The sequence below is a fragment of the Mastomys coucha genome, unplaced genomic scaffold, assembly GCF_008632895.1.
Source record: "Mastomys coucha isolate ucsf_1 unplaced genomic scaffold, UCSF_Mcou_1 pScaffold9, whole genome shotgun sequence".
Lineage (NCBI taxonomy): Eukaryota > Metazoa > Chordata > Mammalia > Rodentia > Muridae > Mastomys > Mastomys coucha.
The window spans coordinates 13156829-13172659 of record NW_022196915.1 but is presented as its reverse complement, the minus strand read 5'-3'; the positions used below and the strand labels follow the sequence as shown (position 1 = coordinate 13172659).

Sequence of the window (15831 nt, the reverse complement as noted above, 5' to 3'; positions counted from 1 at the left end):
AAAAAAAAAAAAAAAAAAAAAAAAAAGAATAAAGGCACTTACAGCTGGGCATGGTGGTGTATGCCTTTAATTCCAGCACTCAGGGGGCAGAGACAGGCAGATCTCTGAGTTCCAGGACACCCAGGAATACCCAAAGCATTTACTTATTACTTTCAAGCTTGTGGACTAAAAACAAGCTTTCCATGAGATTTGATATTGTCACAATACTTCTTGAAAAATAAAAGATCATGCAAACAAAGGGTCTGGGCTGGCGAAATGGCTCAGTAGGTAAAAATGGTTGCTGCCAGGCCTGACAATCTGAGTTCAGTACAGTTGAAGGGTCCTTCTTACAGACTACTGCTCCCTGGGCTCACTGTTCCGGTCAGATAGAACTTCGTTTTGGTCTACAAATAAACCAAGATCATTCATGTTAAGAGTTTTAAAAGAAATAAAAATAGAAATAAAACTCTCGGCGAAATTTAATCTTCAAATAAAGTAAAATAGGGAAGGGTTTAGCATCTTTGTTTAAAGAGTTCTTAAATTTTATTTGCTAAACCTTGCACCCCTACAAAGACAAGGCCTTCCAAGCTCTGTACGACTTAAAACACTTAACAGCTTTCGAAAACATGTCCGTACTTTTTCTTAATTTACTATGCCATGTAGCTTTGACTCAGTCTTCCTGGGTTCAGCGACGGATACGAAACCTACCTCAAAAACTAACAACAACAAAACCGTGAGGTTTAAGTAAACTATGCATCTTGTGTTTTGATTCCTCGGAGCTCACAAGCTGGGGGAGAAACCCGGCGGGTGGCTCGGAGCTACTTAGCTACCGCAGGCTCCACGCTTGTCGTGCCTAGCTTCACTCAACCCGCCACACCTCGAAATACAAGGAACAGGTCTGCCAACTGTGGAGAGCCGACGTTGCAATCCTACTGGCGAGACCGGCGCCCACACACAGCCCTGACCGGAGCAACGGGAATTGACAGCAAGTCTAGGGTTTCCCGGAGGCACCACCCAGTCACTTCCGGCTCCGTAAGCCTATTGTTCCCGCCCTCAGCCTGCACTTTCAACAAAACTTCGGGTTCTGGTAGTTCCTTCTGGCAATTTAATGCTTCCTTCTCTCTTTGCCTTTCACCCGTGTTGAATACAAACACCAAAGCGCTTGAATCTCGAGACGGGCGGCTATAACAAGAACGAGCGGGCAAGTCGACTTGGCGAAAGTGCGAGCCAGGAACACCGCGCGCTTTATGCTCACGCCGCGGCTTCTGCTTGCCGCCGACCGGAAGTCCACGGTCTGAATGGGTCTTTTAGCAGCTTGCGGCCGCTCCTCCCTGTGGATTTAACTCCGGGTGATCTCTGGATCTCTGATCTTGTCTGCAGCCAGGTTCATGTGGAGGCTCCCAGGCCGCGCCGCGCTTTGTGGGGTCAGGTGGGTGGTGGAGCAGCGCAGCTGGGCCGAGGCATCGACTCACGAGAAGGTGGGGTCCATGGAGCGCGCGGTGGTTCGCTGTGTGCCCTCGGAGCCCAAGCTCAGCCTGTCTTTTGCGTTGGCCGACGGCAGCCACAAAAACTTGCAGCGGGACCAGAGCGAGCCTCTGGGCCGAGCCCTCAACCGGATCGCTACCAACGCCCTCAAGGGATACGCTAAAGTAGCGGCTGCCAAGAAGAGCAGGAAGAACCGAGCCCACTCGAGCGGTGGCGCGGCCTGTGCGGCGACAGAGCCAGAACCGGCTGCGACCTGCGAGCCGGTGGTGAAGCTGTACTACCGGGAGGAGGCGGTGGCTGAGGATGTGCTCAATGTGGACGCCTGGCAGGACGGAGCGGTGCTGCAGATCGGCGATGTCAAGTACAAGGTGGAGCGCAACCCGCCTACCTTCACGGAGCTGCAGTTGCCGCGCTACATCATGGCTGGCTTCCCTGTGTGTCCCAAACTCGGTCTGGAATTTGGGGATCCCGCCAGCTCCGTGTTCCGCTGGTACAAGGAAGTCAAATCCGGGGCGGCAGAACCTGGGGACGGCGGCCTCGCGTCTTCGTCTCACTCTTTGCAGTCTTCTGCTTGGATCGAGACGGGTGTGGAGGAGCGTGTATACACCCCGTGCAATGCTGACATCGGGCTACGGCTCAAGCTTCACTGCACGCCGGGCAATGGGCAGCGCTTCGGGCCAAGCCGGGAGCTAGAAAGTGTGTGCCCGGTGGAGGCTGGGCCTGGCACCTGCACTTTTGACCATCGACATCTCTACACCAAGAAGGTGACAGAGGACTCTTTCATCCGCACTGTCTCCTACAACATCCTGGCAGATACGTACGCCCAGACTGAGTTCTCTCGGACAGTCCTGTACCCGTACTGTGCCCCCTACGCCCTGGAGCTTGACTACCGCCAGAACCTTATACAGAAGGAGCTCACAGGCTACAACGCAGACCTCATCTGTTTGCAAGAGGTGGACCGCGCAGTGTTCTCGGACAGCTTGGTACCAGCCCTGGAGGCCTTCGGACTGGAGGGCGTGTTCCGAATCAAGCAGCACGAAGGCCTGGCCACTTTCTACCGGAAGTCGAAGTTCAGGCTTCTTAGCCAACACGACATTTCTTTTCAGGAAGCCCTGAAGTCAGACCCACTGCACAAAGAATTACTAGAGAAACTGGCTTTGAACCCATTAGCACAGGAGAAGGTACTCCAGAGATCGTCTGTCCTTCAGGTCAAGTAGCTCTGCCTGTTTTCTTCATACTCGCTCATGATTAGGGGCTGTCGGAGTGGGTGTGGGGGGGGGCGTATTAGTACTTATCATTGAAAATACGTATTTCTTTAAAGTATTTTTGCCCTAGCATCTTAAAAGTGTAGCCTGTTCTTTAATTCAGCACATATTAACCTCTTCGAGTGTGCCTGTCCTGCTGCAGGTTACCTTGAACAAGATGAATAGAGGCATTCCTTAGTGCTTACAATCCAAGTAGACATGGTAACTTGTTACTATGGGCATTCTCATTGTTTTTGTTTAGAGTTTTTAAGTAAAGGAATGTCTACCCATTTTCGAGCATTATTGTGTTCTGTACACTCCTATGTAAGTTCATTTAATTGAATACACACATCTATGAGGGAGGTGTTGTGGTTTCTCTTACCTTACACCTAGGCACAATGCCATAAATGCTAGACTGATAAAAACAGATCTGACTCCAAGGCAAGTGCTTTCACACTTGAAAACAGTTGTCTTAATTTTGTCAACTGCAATGTATTTTTTCATAATGGTACATATTGGATGGTTACTAAAATGTTATATTTACTCATGTTACCATACCTAAAAACTTGTGTCAGATTTAAAAATTGGTATCTTAGTTTTCAAGAGACTGTGGAGTAAAGTAGCTCCGTCTTAAAAGTACAAAACATTCCTGAGAGTTGGGTATTGTGGCACCTGCCTTTAATCCCAGAACTTTGGAGGAAGAGGCAGATGGATTTTTATGAGTTTCAAGGCCAGTCTACTTTACATAGTGAGTTCTAGGACAGTCAGGAGTATATAGTGAGAAACTGTCTCAAACAACAAAAAACAAAGCCAAAAATGTTTTCAGGAGATTGGCAGACACCAACTGAACTCTGGTGTTTCCTATTACAGATTTCAGTTCTTCAATCTACAACGGACTCTTCTAAAAAGATATGTGTTGCTAATACCCATCTCTACTGGCACCCAAAAGGTAGGTTTTATTTAGCTATACAATGACTTAAACATTGAGACTTAATGTAAAGCTGTACACACACACAATCACACATACACAATCACACACATACATTTATATTTAGCATGTGTGTGTGACAGGTGGAATGTGTAGAGGTCAGAGTTGGTTCTTTTGCACCACATGGGTCCCTGGGATTGATTCCGGTCATCAGACTTGGTAACAAGCACTTTTACTAGCTGAGCCATCTTTCTGGGCCCAAGACAAGAAATTTTTGTAAGCTTTAGCAACTTGAAATAATCATCTACAGTATCTGAGTGACATTCAAGTGTTTGATAGGGCTCTAGTGGTGGTGCACATGTGTAATCAGTCCTGAGGACTCTGTGGCAGGAGTAGTACAAGTTCTAGGCCAACATGTATTTCAAAACTCATCAAAAAAAAAATCGAAAGTAAGGTGTGTGTGTGTGTGTGTGTGTGTGTGTGTGTGTGTGTGTGTGTGTGTGTGTTGAGTATCATTCACATACCATGATTTGTAGGTGCAGTGTGCTCTCAGAGTTGGGGGGTGGTGCTTTAAGAAATACTTAGCACTGATTTTGTTTTTTTGTAGGTGGATACATTCGTCTCATTCAAATGGCAGTAGCCTTAGTTCATATTAGACACGTCTCATGTGATCTCTATCCTGGCATACCAGTTATATTTTGTGGAGACTTTAATAGTACACCATCAACGGGAATGTATCATTTTGTCATCAATGGCAGCATTCCGGAGGATCATGAAGACTGGGCTTCCAATGGGGAAGAGGAGAGATGCAACATGTTTCTCACACACTGTTTCAAACTGAAGAGTGCTTGTGGTGAACCTGCTTACACAAATTATGTTGGTGGCTTTCACGGATGTCTAGATTACATTTTCATTGACTTAAATACTTTGGAGGTTGAACAGGTGATCCCATTACCTAGTCATGAAGAAGTTACCACCCACCAGGCCTTACCTAGTGTTTCTCATCCATCTGACCACATAGCACTTGTATGTGACTTAAAATGGAAATAGATTTTGCTTCACTAACTCTGATAAGAAGCTAGGTACTTTTCAGAAAATTTAATATGAAACAAAGCTTATATAGAAACCTTCAATGAGGCGTCACTAAACATTATGGTCATTCCCTACTGGTTATGTTCCAGACAGCTTTGTTATAGAACCAGTTGATGTTTGCATCATTTAATATCTTTATCCTCTTTTTTTAATTCCCTACATTTGGAAGAAAACGTATTTGTGGCTAGCAAGAAGAAAAGTGAATTATTCTGTACATTTTATAATTTTTTTAAGCTGGTAACTAAGATTTTTTTAAGTACTATTTAAATAATCTCAATTTTTCTTTCAAAGCACATTTTACATTGAATTATGTTAATATAATTGGGGAAGGAGGGGACATGTAGGTAAAATGTGAGAGACTTGAGAGACACATGGAATACATTAGTCTGTCACTACCTCAATTTGGTTAGAATTTATTATAATTTTGGAGCTTTAACAAAAGATTAAAATATACCATTACTAGTTCTTACAGCTTCTTCGTTTTTCAGTTAGCAAGGTATTTTCCTTCTCAAATTGTTTTTCAGTGCACAAATGATGGTTCAAATGCATCTAATTTGTCTTCTCACTTGCACTTCACCTCATTTTAATAATAGGATACAAGCACAAGAGAGTATTCAAAGGGACCGGGAACATGACTTGATCTCTTACCTTCACTCTTACTCAAATATTTGTAAGCACACAGGGTACTTGACCATATGATATAAAAGAATACAGCACAATTATCTTACGAGAAACTTCTGATAGAAGCTTCAGAATGTAGGTGAACCATTGAGCATTTCTAAGCTAGAAGTGTTTTCAAAACTGCCAGTTTTATAAATAGGAAAAAGGGAAGCAGGCATGGTGCTTTATAGCTGTAATCCTAGCATTCAGGAGCCTGGGGCAGCACTGCTTTGAGTTCAGTTCTGGTCTGGGTTACACAGTTCAAGGTCAGCTTGGGCTACATACATAGGAAAAAAGGGAACTGGGTTTTTGTCAATATCTGAAATAAACTTTTTATAGATGTAAGCATTATAGCTTGAGGAACAGAACAGTGTCACATAATTTATTTTAAAAATTTAAAATGAAGCCAACATTTTAAGATGAGAAACTCCAAGTTGTGTTGCTTAGTATCTAGTTTCGATACTTTTACTTCATACCTTCTTGGTAATGCTTTAGCTATTGCTTTGTGATGTCCAGTTTTAACTGGAGCATAAGCATAGCATTCTGCAGTTAATTTCTAGCATGGGGAGTAAAGGCCTCACACCTCAAAGAGGTCTCATTTTCCAGCCTTGAAGCCCCTATTTCAAAATTTTTAATCTGTAAATCCAGTGTTTTTGTCCCCATATTCTTCTAATGTGGTGTGTGATTTCATATTCTACTATCAGATACTCTTAGGTTAGTAAGTCTGAAAAAACATAGGCATTTCATTTGCACTTCACATTGAACCTTTATTCAAATTATTTAAAGGGAAATAATCATTAGCAGTTTCTTGGTATGCTTTAAAAAAAAAAAAAAAAAAAAAGAGCTGATGAAAAGTTGATATTACCAAATTGTGCCTTCCTAAATATGGTAGTACATTGTTTCTCAAGGATCAAATTCAGGGCACTCAGTTATATTCCCAGCCATATACATGCCACTTGTGAGAGCATTTCAATGACAGTTTATATAGTCAAAACTAGGTTTTTTGCAAAATATTTTTTCAGTATTATTTTAATTTCTGTGTTCCTGGGGATTCAACCCAGAATCCTGAGCATGCTAACCATGAATAGTACTGCCAAGCTACATCAAAGCTACAACCCTTTTCAAAATTTGGCTTTGTTTTGCCTTCAGATAACCATGTTGACAAATTTACATGAACGCTTCAGGAATTAACAGTAATTTACTCAGCAAGAAGTCAACATTTTGAAAGAAAAATGTTTCTAATGTGAGATTATTTATACCCATGCATTGACATCCTGTATTAACTCCGTGGTGAACTGTTGATTTATCTACCAAACATCCCACATTCTAAATCCTTAAATTTGATATTTGTGGATTAAATGGTATAGGCAGATTATATACAGATATTTCAGGATATTCCAATAATGAAGTGTAAAGATTTAACTCTAGCATACAGATGTGCAAAGGTAGGGAACACTCCTCAAATTCTATGAAGATTATACCAAATTTATTTGTACTTATGATGGGACAAAGTGTTAATCAGAAGTGTCTAAAGCTATCTTTGTGGCTGCATTTTTCTATTACTTTTGAAATTTTTAGTATTTAATTTTAATAATTCTGAGAATTCTAGCAACTTTGTGGCAAACCACACTTATGTCACAAATTCTTAATAAAGGAAATGTGAATATTTTAGAGTATGTTATTCTGTTAAAATCAATTCTTAAAGTTGTCCCAATAACACTAACAGTTTGCAATTTACTAGCAAGAATATCATTTCTGGCTACAGTATCTTTTCTTTAAAACTCTAAAATCTAAAATCTCTATAATGTAAGGGAAGATAGAAGTTTGTAGTATTCATCATAAAACTCAATAGGGAAATCTTCTGAAATATGGCCAACACTAATTTTCTAAACCCTATTCAAAAATGCATTTGAAAATCTTTTGCTCAGCATACTTGCAAGAGGTACTATCTTGCTTTCATTTGTAGAGAGGATAAGAGCTTTCACTGATGAAGTAAGTTCTATGGTCCTAGTTTCTAAGAAATATGCCATTTCTAATAAATGGTGATGAATTATTACCTGGGTGAGTTTCTAGCATTACAGTATAACAATATTGCATTCTGCTTACAATACCAAATCACTGTAGACAACTTAGTTGTATTTAATACATTCACTGTTGTGGAACTGATTCTAAGGCATTTTTATTACTTCAAAAGGAAAGCCTAAATTATATCCTCATTCTCTACCAGTATAGATATATCATCTGCCAGTTTTGATATATCTGTCTGTATTGACTTGATATGTTTTTCAGGTTTATCTGTGTAACAGTATGTACCAATACTTCATCTTTTTTACAGCTGAATATTTTCTACCACACGGATAATACATCTTGCTTATCTGAACATTTGGATTGTTTATTTTTGCTATTGTGATTAGTACTATGGATATTTATGCTCAAGTTTTTGGTCAAACATCCTTTTTTTTTTTTTTTTTTTTTTTTTTTTTTTTTTAATTTGGTAGTGCTAGGGAATCAAACCCTGAACTGGTGTATGAACTCGTCTGAGCTATACACCCAGTCTAAACATCTGTTTTCAGTTCTTTTAGAGTATATAATTTGGTAAATTGCTGGCTCATAATGCTCTGGAGCTTTCTGCAACACTACCATACTTTCCTTCCCACAGTGGCTACACTCTTTTATACCTCCCTTTCTGTTATATACAGGTTCAGGTTTCCCTCCATCCTCACAAACTTATGCCCATTTTTTTAAACAGCCATTCTAGTTAATACTTTAATGACACACTTTCAACTTTGGAATTGAAGTTGTTGTAGTCACAAACAAGCTTATTTTAAAGAGCTTATCAAACTTCTTTTTCCAGAGCCCACCTTCAGCAACTGCTACTTATTTTTATGAACTTGTGCCAAGTAGGAAAGGTTTTACTGCTTCCTTTAAAGAAAACTGAATATCAAAGTTAAAAATAAAACCCTTGGGGAGGGGGGAGGCAACAGGGGTTTGTTTTTGTTTGTTTTTTTGTTTTTTGGAGGGGAAACTGGGAAAGGAGAAATTCGCATGTAAATAAAGAAAATATCTAAAATAAAAAAAAAAAAAAAAAACCCTGACTGCAAAGATTTTTGGTAAAGGCCTAAGACCTGTACAACAAAAGGCAATATTTCACATTTTAGCAAATTGCAGAGAACTTACTTTTAAATTGGTCCACTTTAAAATCTAAAAGGTACAGATTAGCAGATGGCAAGAATGTCTAAATTTTGAGAAAATGAGATGGATGGATATAATTAAGTATAGTAATAAATTAAAATGTATAATTATTAAAAGGTCAAGCTATTATGATTTTTTAAAAAAAAATCTCTAAATTCAAGGTAACAAACTTTAAGCCAATAAACTTAAGCTGCCATTTACCCTGTTAAGAAAGAGGTGGGGAAATATTACTTGATCACCTATAATATATTAATAATACAGATGCTAATAACTTCTATAGAAACTAATTTCAAGCATTAAGCTTATCAGTTGAGCTATCCACTATATAACTATTGATAAGTGACATTTAAAACATTAAACCCAAGCCTGAAAAGACCATTTGTTCTTCCAAAGGAGCCGGAGTTCATTACCCGCAACCTTTTGTAACTCCAGGTCCAGGAGGTCCAGCATCCTCAACTGGCATCTCTGGACTCCAGGCATTGCAGGCAAAACATACCCATACCCGTAAAAATCACCAAGGAAAAAAAAACAAAAACTAGAAAAACCAGTCGTTAAGCAGTCAGTTCAGCTGACTTAATATCATTCAATTTACAGGCTGATTTATTCTGATAGGAACCTCTTGATTTTTCAAAACCCAAGCTCTGTGATGTTTGTTTTTTTTTTTTTTCTGAGGGTTTCTCTATGTAGACCAGGCTAGCCTTGAACTGGAGATTTGCCTCCTAAGTGCGAGGATTAAGGGTGTACACTACCACCATTTGGCTCTGCAGTGTTTTTTTTTAATTGTTCATTTTTAAACTCATTGGAAGCTGGGTGTGGTGGTGCACACCTTTGGTCTCTTAGGAGGCAGAGGCAGGTTCAGTCTGATTTCAAGGCCAGCCTGGTCAGCCTAGACCACCAGGACTATTACCCTGTTTTGAAAAACAAAAGCAATTTCCTTGGGACGATAAAAAAACTACCTCCATCAAAGATCCATTTTGTGGTGAATCTAAGCCTATTTCATCTGGCAACTCTGATACCCTGGTGAGTTGCCATTGCGCATTTCTTTAGTATACTGAAATATTCATAGGTTGCATTTTTGCTAGTTTGTATGTGCTTCCTAGAAATATTGGGATTGGTTCTGTAGGGAATTTGACAGTTTAGCTGACTTTCTTATATTGAATAGGCACTTTAAAGAGAATTTATCACACATAAATGTTATTGCAAACCATACATCCAAAGTTACATAGAAGATACTCTGTATTTTGACAGCTGTTAAAGGCGGCACACAGCACTAATCCTAGCACTTGGGAGGTGGAAGCAGATGAATCAGTTCAGTGCCACCCACAGCTGTTTAGTAAGTTGGAGGCCAGCCTGAATTATAAGACTGACTCAGTACAGTTAAAGAAAAACTGGGTTAAACAGATTATCTAAAACGAATTACATTCCCCTTTCATATTTCCCATCGTTCTAGTCTTCCCCTTATTCTTAAACTGGTAGTGTTAACTTTAAGAGCTTATGGTATTTGAATGTCAGAGAAACCCTGTACTTACAGGTAGTCACTCTGTTTGCCTGGACAACCCTTTACCTGTCTCCATGAAATGTCTATTTTGGACTTTCATAAATACATATTTCAAAAATATCTATTTTATGACTGTTTTCTTTCACTCTAGGTGTTTAGGTACTTCCATGTTGTAGCATCAGTACTTTTTTTTTTTTTAATGAATTTGCCATTGTTAGTTTATACTATATTTTATCAATCTACTTGTAGATTAATGGACATTCATACTGCTTCCACAAGTAATTTTGCTGTCAACATTTGTGTACAAGTTCTGTGTGGCTGTTTTCATTTCTCCTGGGCATTCCTCTTCCACAGGGGTAGAACTGTTGGGTCACGTGGAAATAAACTTAGCTTTTGAGAAACTGCTAGATTACTGAAAGCAGGTGCACAATCTACCAGCAAAACATGAGAGTTCAGATTTCTACACATCCTCAACATCTTCAAGTTTTCTGATTATAGGTATTCTAGTATGAAGTGTACTGCTTTTGCTTTTTAATTTACATTCCTCTTTCCAGTAGGGAACATGTTGTTCCCTACTTATAAGACTCCAAATGGATTCATAAAACAGCATCATACCCTGTATCAATTTTGTGTGTGTGCATACATATGATAGTTTAACTGATAAAAATACAATATACTAATAAAAAATTTAAGTTATTTCAAACCTAATTCTTTTTAAACCTTCCATTTAATTTTTAAAACATAGTGGAACACAAGGACTGAAATTGTGGAAAATGAACATGTAGAGAGAATACCATACATGCCTATACATCTGGACAAAAAATGAACCACTGCTAACTAAAGCCAGAACAGTTCCTAAGAGCTAGTCCTTAAGTGCCCAGTGAAAATGAATGCATTACCACTCGTTTGCAGAGTAGAGATTACAAGTTGGAAGGAACCTAGTTTCATTTCTTCTATTGTAAACAATGTTTTAGAAGGCATCAATAACAGCTGCTTTACTTCTTTTTGACTGAATCTTGATATTGCTGTTTACTGAGTCTAGTTTGTTAATTCAGTCACTTAAACATGTTACATGGAATACAGAAATAATTGTTATTAATATTTGCCTAAATGTAGCTAACTACAATGCTGGGATTAAAGGGGCTCGCCACCACTGCCTGGCAAATATTTAAAATTTTTTCATTTTATGTGTTTTGTCTTCATGTGTCTGTTTACCATGTGTAGAGTGCTCACAGAGGCCAGAAGAGAGCTTTGGAACCCCCGTAGCTGCAGTTATAGATAGTTCTGAGGCGCCATCTGGGTGCTGGCAAGCTGGAATAGCAACCAGTGCTTAACCACTGAGCCATCCCTCTAGCTTAGATTTTAAAGTTACTTTACAGTACTTCCAATGCCTTAACTTATGGAAGTTTCACATATCCCATAAAACACACACACTGTACTAAAACTGTATTTTAGTTTTCTCTAAAAACTTGGAAAGAAGGGCTAAGGATATTTCAATCACATCAAATGAAGCACACTAATGAAACATACTTTATCCCAATAACCTATTTCAGATACTCAGAAACTGCTTAACTTCAGTTTACTTTGCTAAATTCAGTGGCTTTTATTTTAACAATATAAAAACACACATTATACAAGCATGTAATTGACTTCAGAACTAAAACTTTGAAGCTGGGTATAGTGGTCCATACCTTTAATCCCAGCACTTGGGAGGCAAAGGCAGGTGGATCTCTTAAGTTCAAGACCAGCCTGATCTACAAAGCAATTTCCAGGACAGCTAGAGGGGCTGTTAGACAGAGAAACCCTGTCTCAAGAACACAAACAAGAAAAGAAATACATATTTTTGATCCATGAGTTTATCTACATCTGTAAGAGCTATTACAAATCATAAAAAATCAGTTTATAATACATGAGACGATACAGACAAAATTCCATTCTAACCAGAAGATATGGCATGTATCACTGCTGCCACCATAACAAGTAGGTCATATCCATCTTGTGCTGACATTTGAAATGCTAAATCCCACAGTGCTTGTAGTCTATTCTCAGAGTGGCATCACTTAGCTATGCATTCTATCTAATGTTAGTTGTCCAATGTATGCATACCCACTTGTCAAAATAGAGAAAGGTCTTATGCTGGCCTCAAACTCAGTAAGTGGACGACGATGATTTCTGATAGTTCTGCCACCTCTGTGGCACATGATGCTGGGATCAAACTCAATGTATACAAGGTAAGCATCTACCAACTAAGCTTCACCACCAACCCTTTCATACTCTACTTCTGGAGTTCATATTATGACAACTTCTTGTTCTTCTTGATCTGACCTTTGAACTTCATAGCTTCAAATGATATTCTACTAGAAAAAATAAATTTCTTCACTTTACTTTAATGCACATGATAACCCATGGTTAAGTTTACTCACAACTTAAACCGTAAGTAAATTCACTTGGATTTGGCCGTACCATGTAAAATATGAAAATCCACTTTGTTATGTAAGGAAATCAGTTTCAAATATTGCAAAGGCTAAAAGAACACATAATCATGTTTATTTAAAATCATTTTATTAGGAATAATTCCAAATGGGTTATGAAGAAAACTTATTCATTAAATTTGATGAGTTTTCAAAAAATTCTTAAGGAAGATATGTTCATCAATAAACAGTAAAAACCAGCAAAACTATCATATACTGGGCAAAGAGTCAGGTTGATTCCAAAAGCAACATGCAACATAAAAAAAGATAACAATATAAAGTAAGACAATCTGCTGAGTATTAAAAGTTATCTCAATATGAACTCTTTGCAACCAGCACAGAAATTGCTATCAAATCCAAATTACATCAAAGTTTGGCTGACAGAAGCCAGGAGTCAATAATGTGAGGGTGGTGGGGGGAATCCTCAGTACAAGAAAACTGAATAGTGTTTTGGAGCACGTCCCTGGCCTGTACAAGCATTATTAGAAAAATCTTTTTGCCAAGGGGTAGAAATAAATACAAATGGAATGCTACACTTTTAAATCAGCAGACTGTCCAAGGAATGATAAAGGTATCTGTAAAGTACCAAGGGAGTAACTTTAAAACATTATCCTTGTGGGTTCAAAAAACATTCAAATTTGTTTAAAGATGTCACAATAGTATATATCAGGCAGTTAGGTTCAAGGAAAGTATAATAATGGATACTTTTCTTTTCCAAGGAAAATTTCTCTTAAACTCAAGCATGTTGCTAAATAGCAACATTGTTCTTGGTAAACAATAATTGGCAACAAAACAAGTTTTCAACGCTGTAATTTCTGCCCAAACCTGTCTCAGATATCCTTTAATAACCAAGATGCAAACTAATTTTGTTGTAACAAGCCTAGACCAATTCTATCAAACATGTCCTTGGTTAGATATCCAGTTTCATTTAACGTTTTGACAGTTCGTTTGACAGCCAATCCAGTCCCTCATACAGACCAGTTCCTTGTGTAGCACAAGTGGCTTGGACATACCACTGTGAAAAAAAGAACAAGAAAACACTTGATTAACAAGACAATACATAGTACCATTTTTAAAAAAAATATTAAGTCCCTCCCCATAAATGCCTAAGGGCACTACTGAGTCAACAGTTACAAGTATACAAAAATGGAAACTATAAAGTCACAGTATTAAGCATAAGGGAGTGAGTACTTACATCCCACAAACATGAACTTAACGCTCTAGCTAACTATACAGGTCACTCAACCTTGATCCTTCAGGTATGTTCTCACACCTCTTGTTTCTCACTCTACCCATTTAAAACTACATCGATCCTTCAATGAATTTATCAGTTTACCTTCCCCCCACATAATCTGAGAAATAGTGGGAAAATCTTAAACTACCTATGTAATCCATAAGATCCTCATTATATAAACTAAGTAGACACATGAGCACATTTTTTAAACTTTAATTTTTGTAGTGCTGGAGATCATACTCAGGGCCCCCACATGTGCTAGGCAAGTCCTTTGCCATTAAGCCACATTTACAGTGTAAAAGGGGTAAATTTCTGAAAGATGTTTGTTGATATTCTAAGAACCTTTACTTTTTAAATAATTTTATTGTTTTAAAAACAATTTTAGCATCTTTGTTCTCACATATTCCAAAAAAGCTCACATTTTAAACAGTTAAAATTCCTACTTGTTTGTATGAACACAACAAAATCTAAGTATTTAAAAAAAAAAAGAAAAAAAAGAAAAGGAGCCGGGCAGTGGTGGTACACACCTTTACTCCCAGCACTTGGGAGGCAGAGGCAGGCAGATTTCGGGAGTTCAAGGCCAGCCTGGTCTACAGAATGAGTTCCAGGTCAGGGCTATACAAAGAAACCCTCTCTAGAAACCAAAAATAAATAAATAAATAAAAATAAAAGGAGGTTGGGAAGACCTTGTCTCACAAACAAAACAACAACAAAAACCAAAACCAAAAAAACTCACAAAACTTGAAACACTTAGAAAATAATTCACATTTAATGGGTAATTTATTTCTTTTTAACAAATTAGTCTTCTTTCACCTTAGAATAAAATCTTATTTTCATGTTGCAAGGCCATGGTAGGTTTACCATACTGCTAATTATCTGAAGACCAAATACCCTATATTAGCCCAGCAGGGAGGGGAAGACAAATTCATATCCCCACAGCATGAAAAAGTTCTCTCTTATCATGTATCTTTTTAAATCCATTTTGGGACCCTGCAACAGACTACACAATAAATAAATGGTATCTGCCATGTTGGCAAATTAATGCAAAGCTCTTGGAAAGGACAGGACACACTGTTGACAGCATCTTCTTTTTTTTTTTTTTAAACAAGGTCTCATGTTTGTGATACAATTTATATGTATGGGAATATTACCAACACATCAATCACCGACGTAAAATGAGAAGCTATTTGATAGCAGGCACAGTATTTCTTGTAATTTTGTATTCAAAATACCTTCAAAAATATATCAGTAGAGGTTTCTCCATAAGGTTTTCAAAGTTAATAAGCAAAGAGCACTAAACAATATGATCAAAATTACAGTTGGTATATCCTGGGCCTTTTATAAACATCCCAACATGTAGAGCTTGGTATGATTGCATGCCTGCAATCCTTGAACTGAGGAAAGAAAAACAGGAGGCAGGAAGATGACCCTAAGTTTAAGGCCAGCACAGACTATTTATATTTAGTGAGCACCACCTAAAAAAAGCAAGCCAAGTATAAAATTCTGCTAAGCTGGAGATGCTATTCAGTGTTAGGATGATTACCCTAACTTGTGCAAGAAACACTCTGGGTTCACATTCCAACACCATAGGGAATAGTAAAAATAAATAGTTGGAGAACTATTTGAATGATACAAATTTAAGAATGTTTGTAACCTCTACATATTCAACTCAACACTGTTATTACATTCAGTACAAAATATAAAATTAAATAAAAATAAAATAAAAATAAAATAGAAGACTAATATTTTTAAAAGCAAACTTCAATGCAGTATTTACAGTTAAAAAAAAAAAAGTCCTGCCAGGCGGTGGTGGCTCACGCCTTTAATCCCAGCACTTGGGAGGCAGAGGCAGGCGGATTTCTGAGTTCGAGGCCAGCCTGGTCTACAGAGTGAGTTCCAGGACAGCCAGGGCTACACAGAGAAACCCTGTCTTGAAAAACAAAACAAAAAACAACAACAACAAAAAAAAAAGTCTTAGAATGCCATGCACACTTTGCGTGAAGGCGGTATCTGAGGCGTAAACTTCAAGGAAAGTCAGTCTCCTGCCT

At 38.3% G+C, this 15831-nt stretch overlaps 2 protein-coding genes and 1 long non-coding RNA gene across 3 annotated transcripts in view; 1 reads left to right on the top strand and 2 right to left on the bottom strand.

The window, feature by feature from the left end:
* Positions 1 to 49: 49 nt before the first annotated feature.
* LOC116084120 lies at positions 50 to 1040 on the bottom strand. The gene is made up of 2 exons (XR_004116045.1): positions 688 to 1040; positions 50 to 383 (listed from the first exon to the last, which is right to left on the bottom strand). It is a non-coding gene; the product is annotated as an uncharacterized LOC116084120 (long non-coding RNA).
* A 196-nt stretch (positions 1041 to 1236) lies between these two features.
* On the top strand, positions 1237 to 7064 carry Pde12 (phosphodiesterase 12). The gene is made up of 3 exons (XM_031360962.1): positions 1237 to 2672; positions 3579 to 3657; positions 4244 to 7064. Exons 1-3 carry the CDS (start codon positions 1368 to 1370, stop codon positions 4684 to 4686), a joined length of 1827 nt encoding a protein of 608 aa, XP_031216822.1. The 5' UTR covers positions 1237 to 1367; the 3' UTR covers positions 4687 to 7064.
* A 5544-nt stretch (positions 7065 to 12608) lies between these two features.
* Positions 12609 to 15831, bottom strand: part of Arf4 (ADP ribosylation factor 4) — a 17428-nt gene continuing 14205 nt past the window's right edge. Inside the window, exon 6 of the mRNA XM_031360963.1 lies at positions 12609 to 13564. Coding sequence (XP_031216823.1) covers positions 13478 to 13564 — 87 coding nt within the window. The 3' untranslated portion in view covers positions 12609 to 13477. The remainder of the gene's footprint in view (positions 13565 to 15831) is intronic.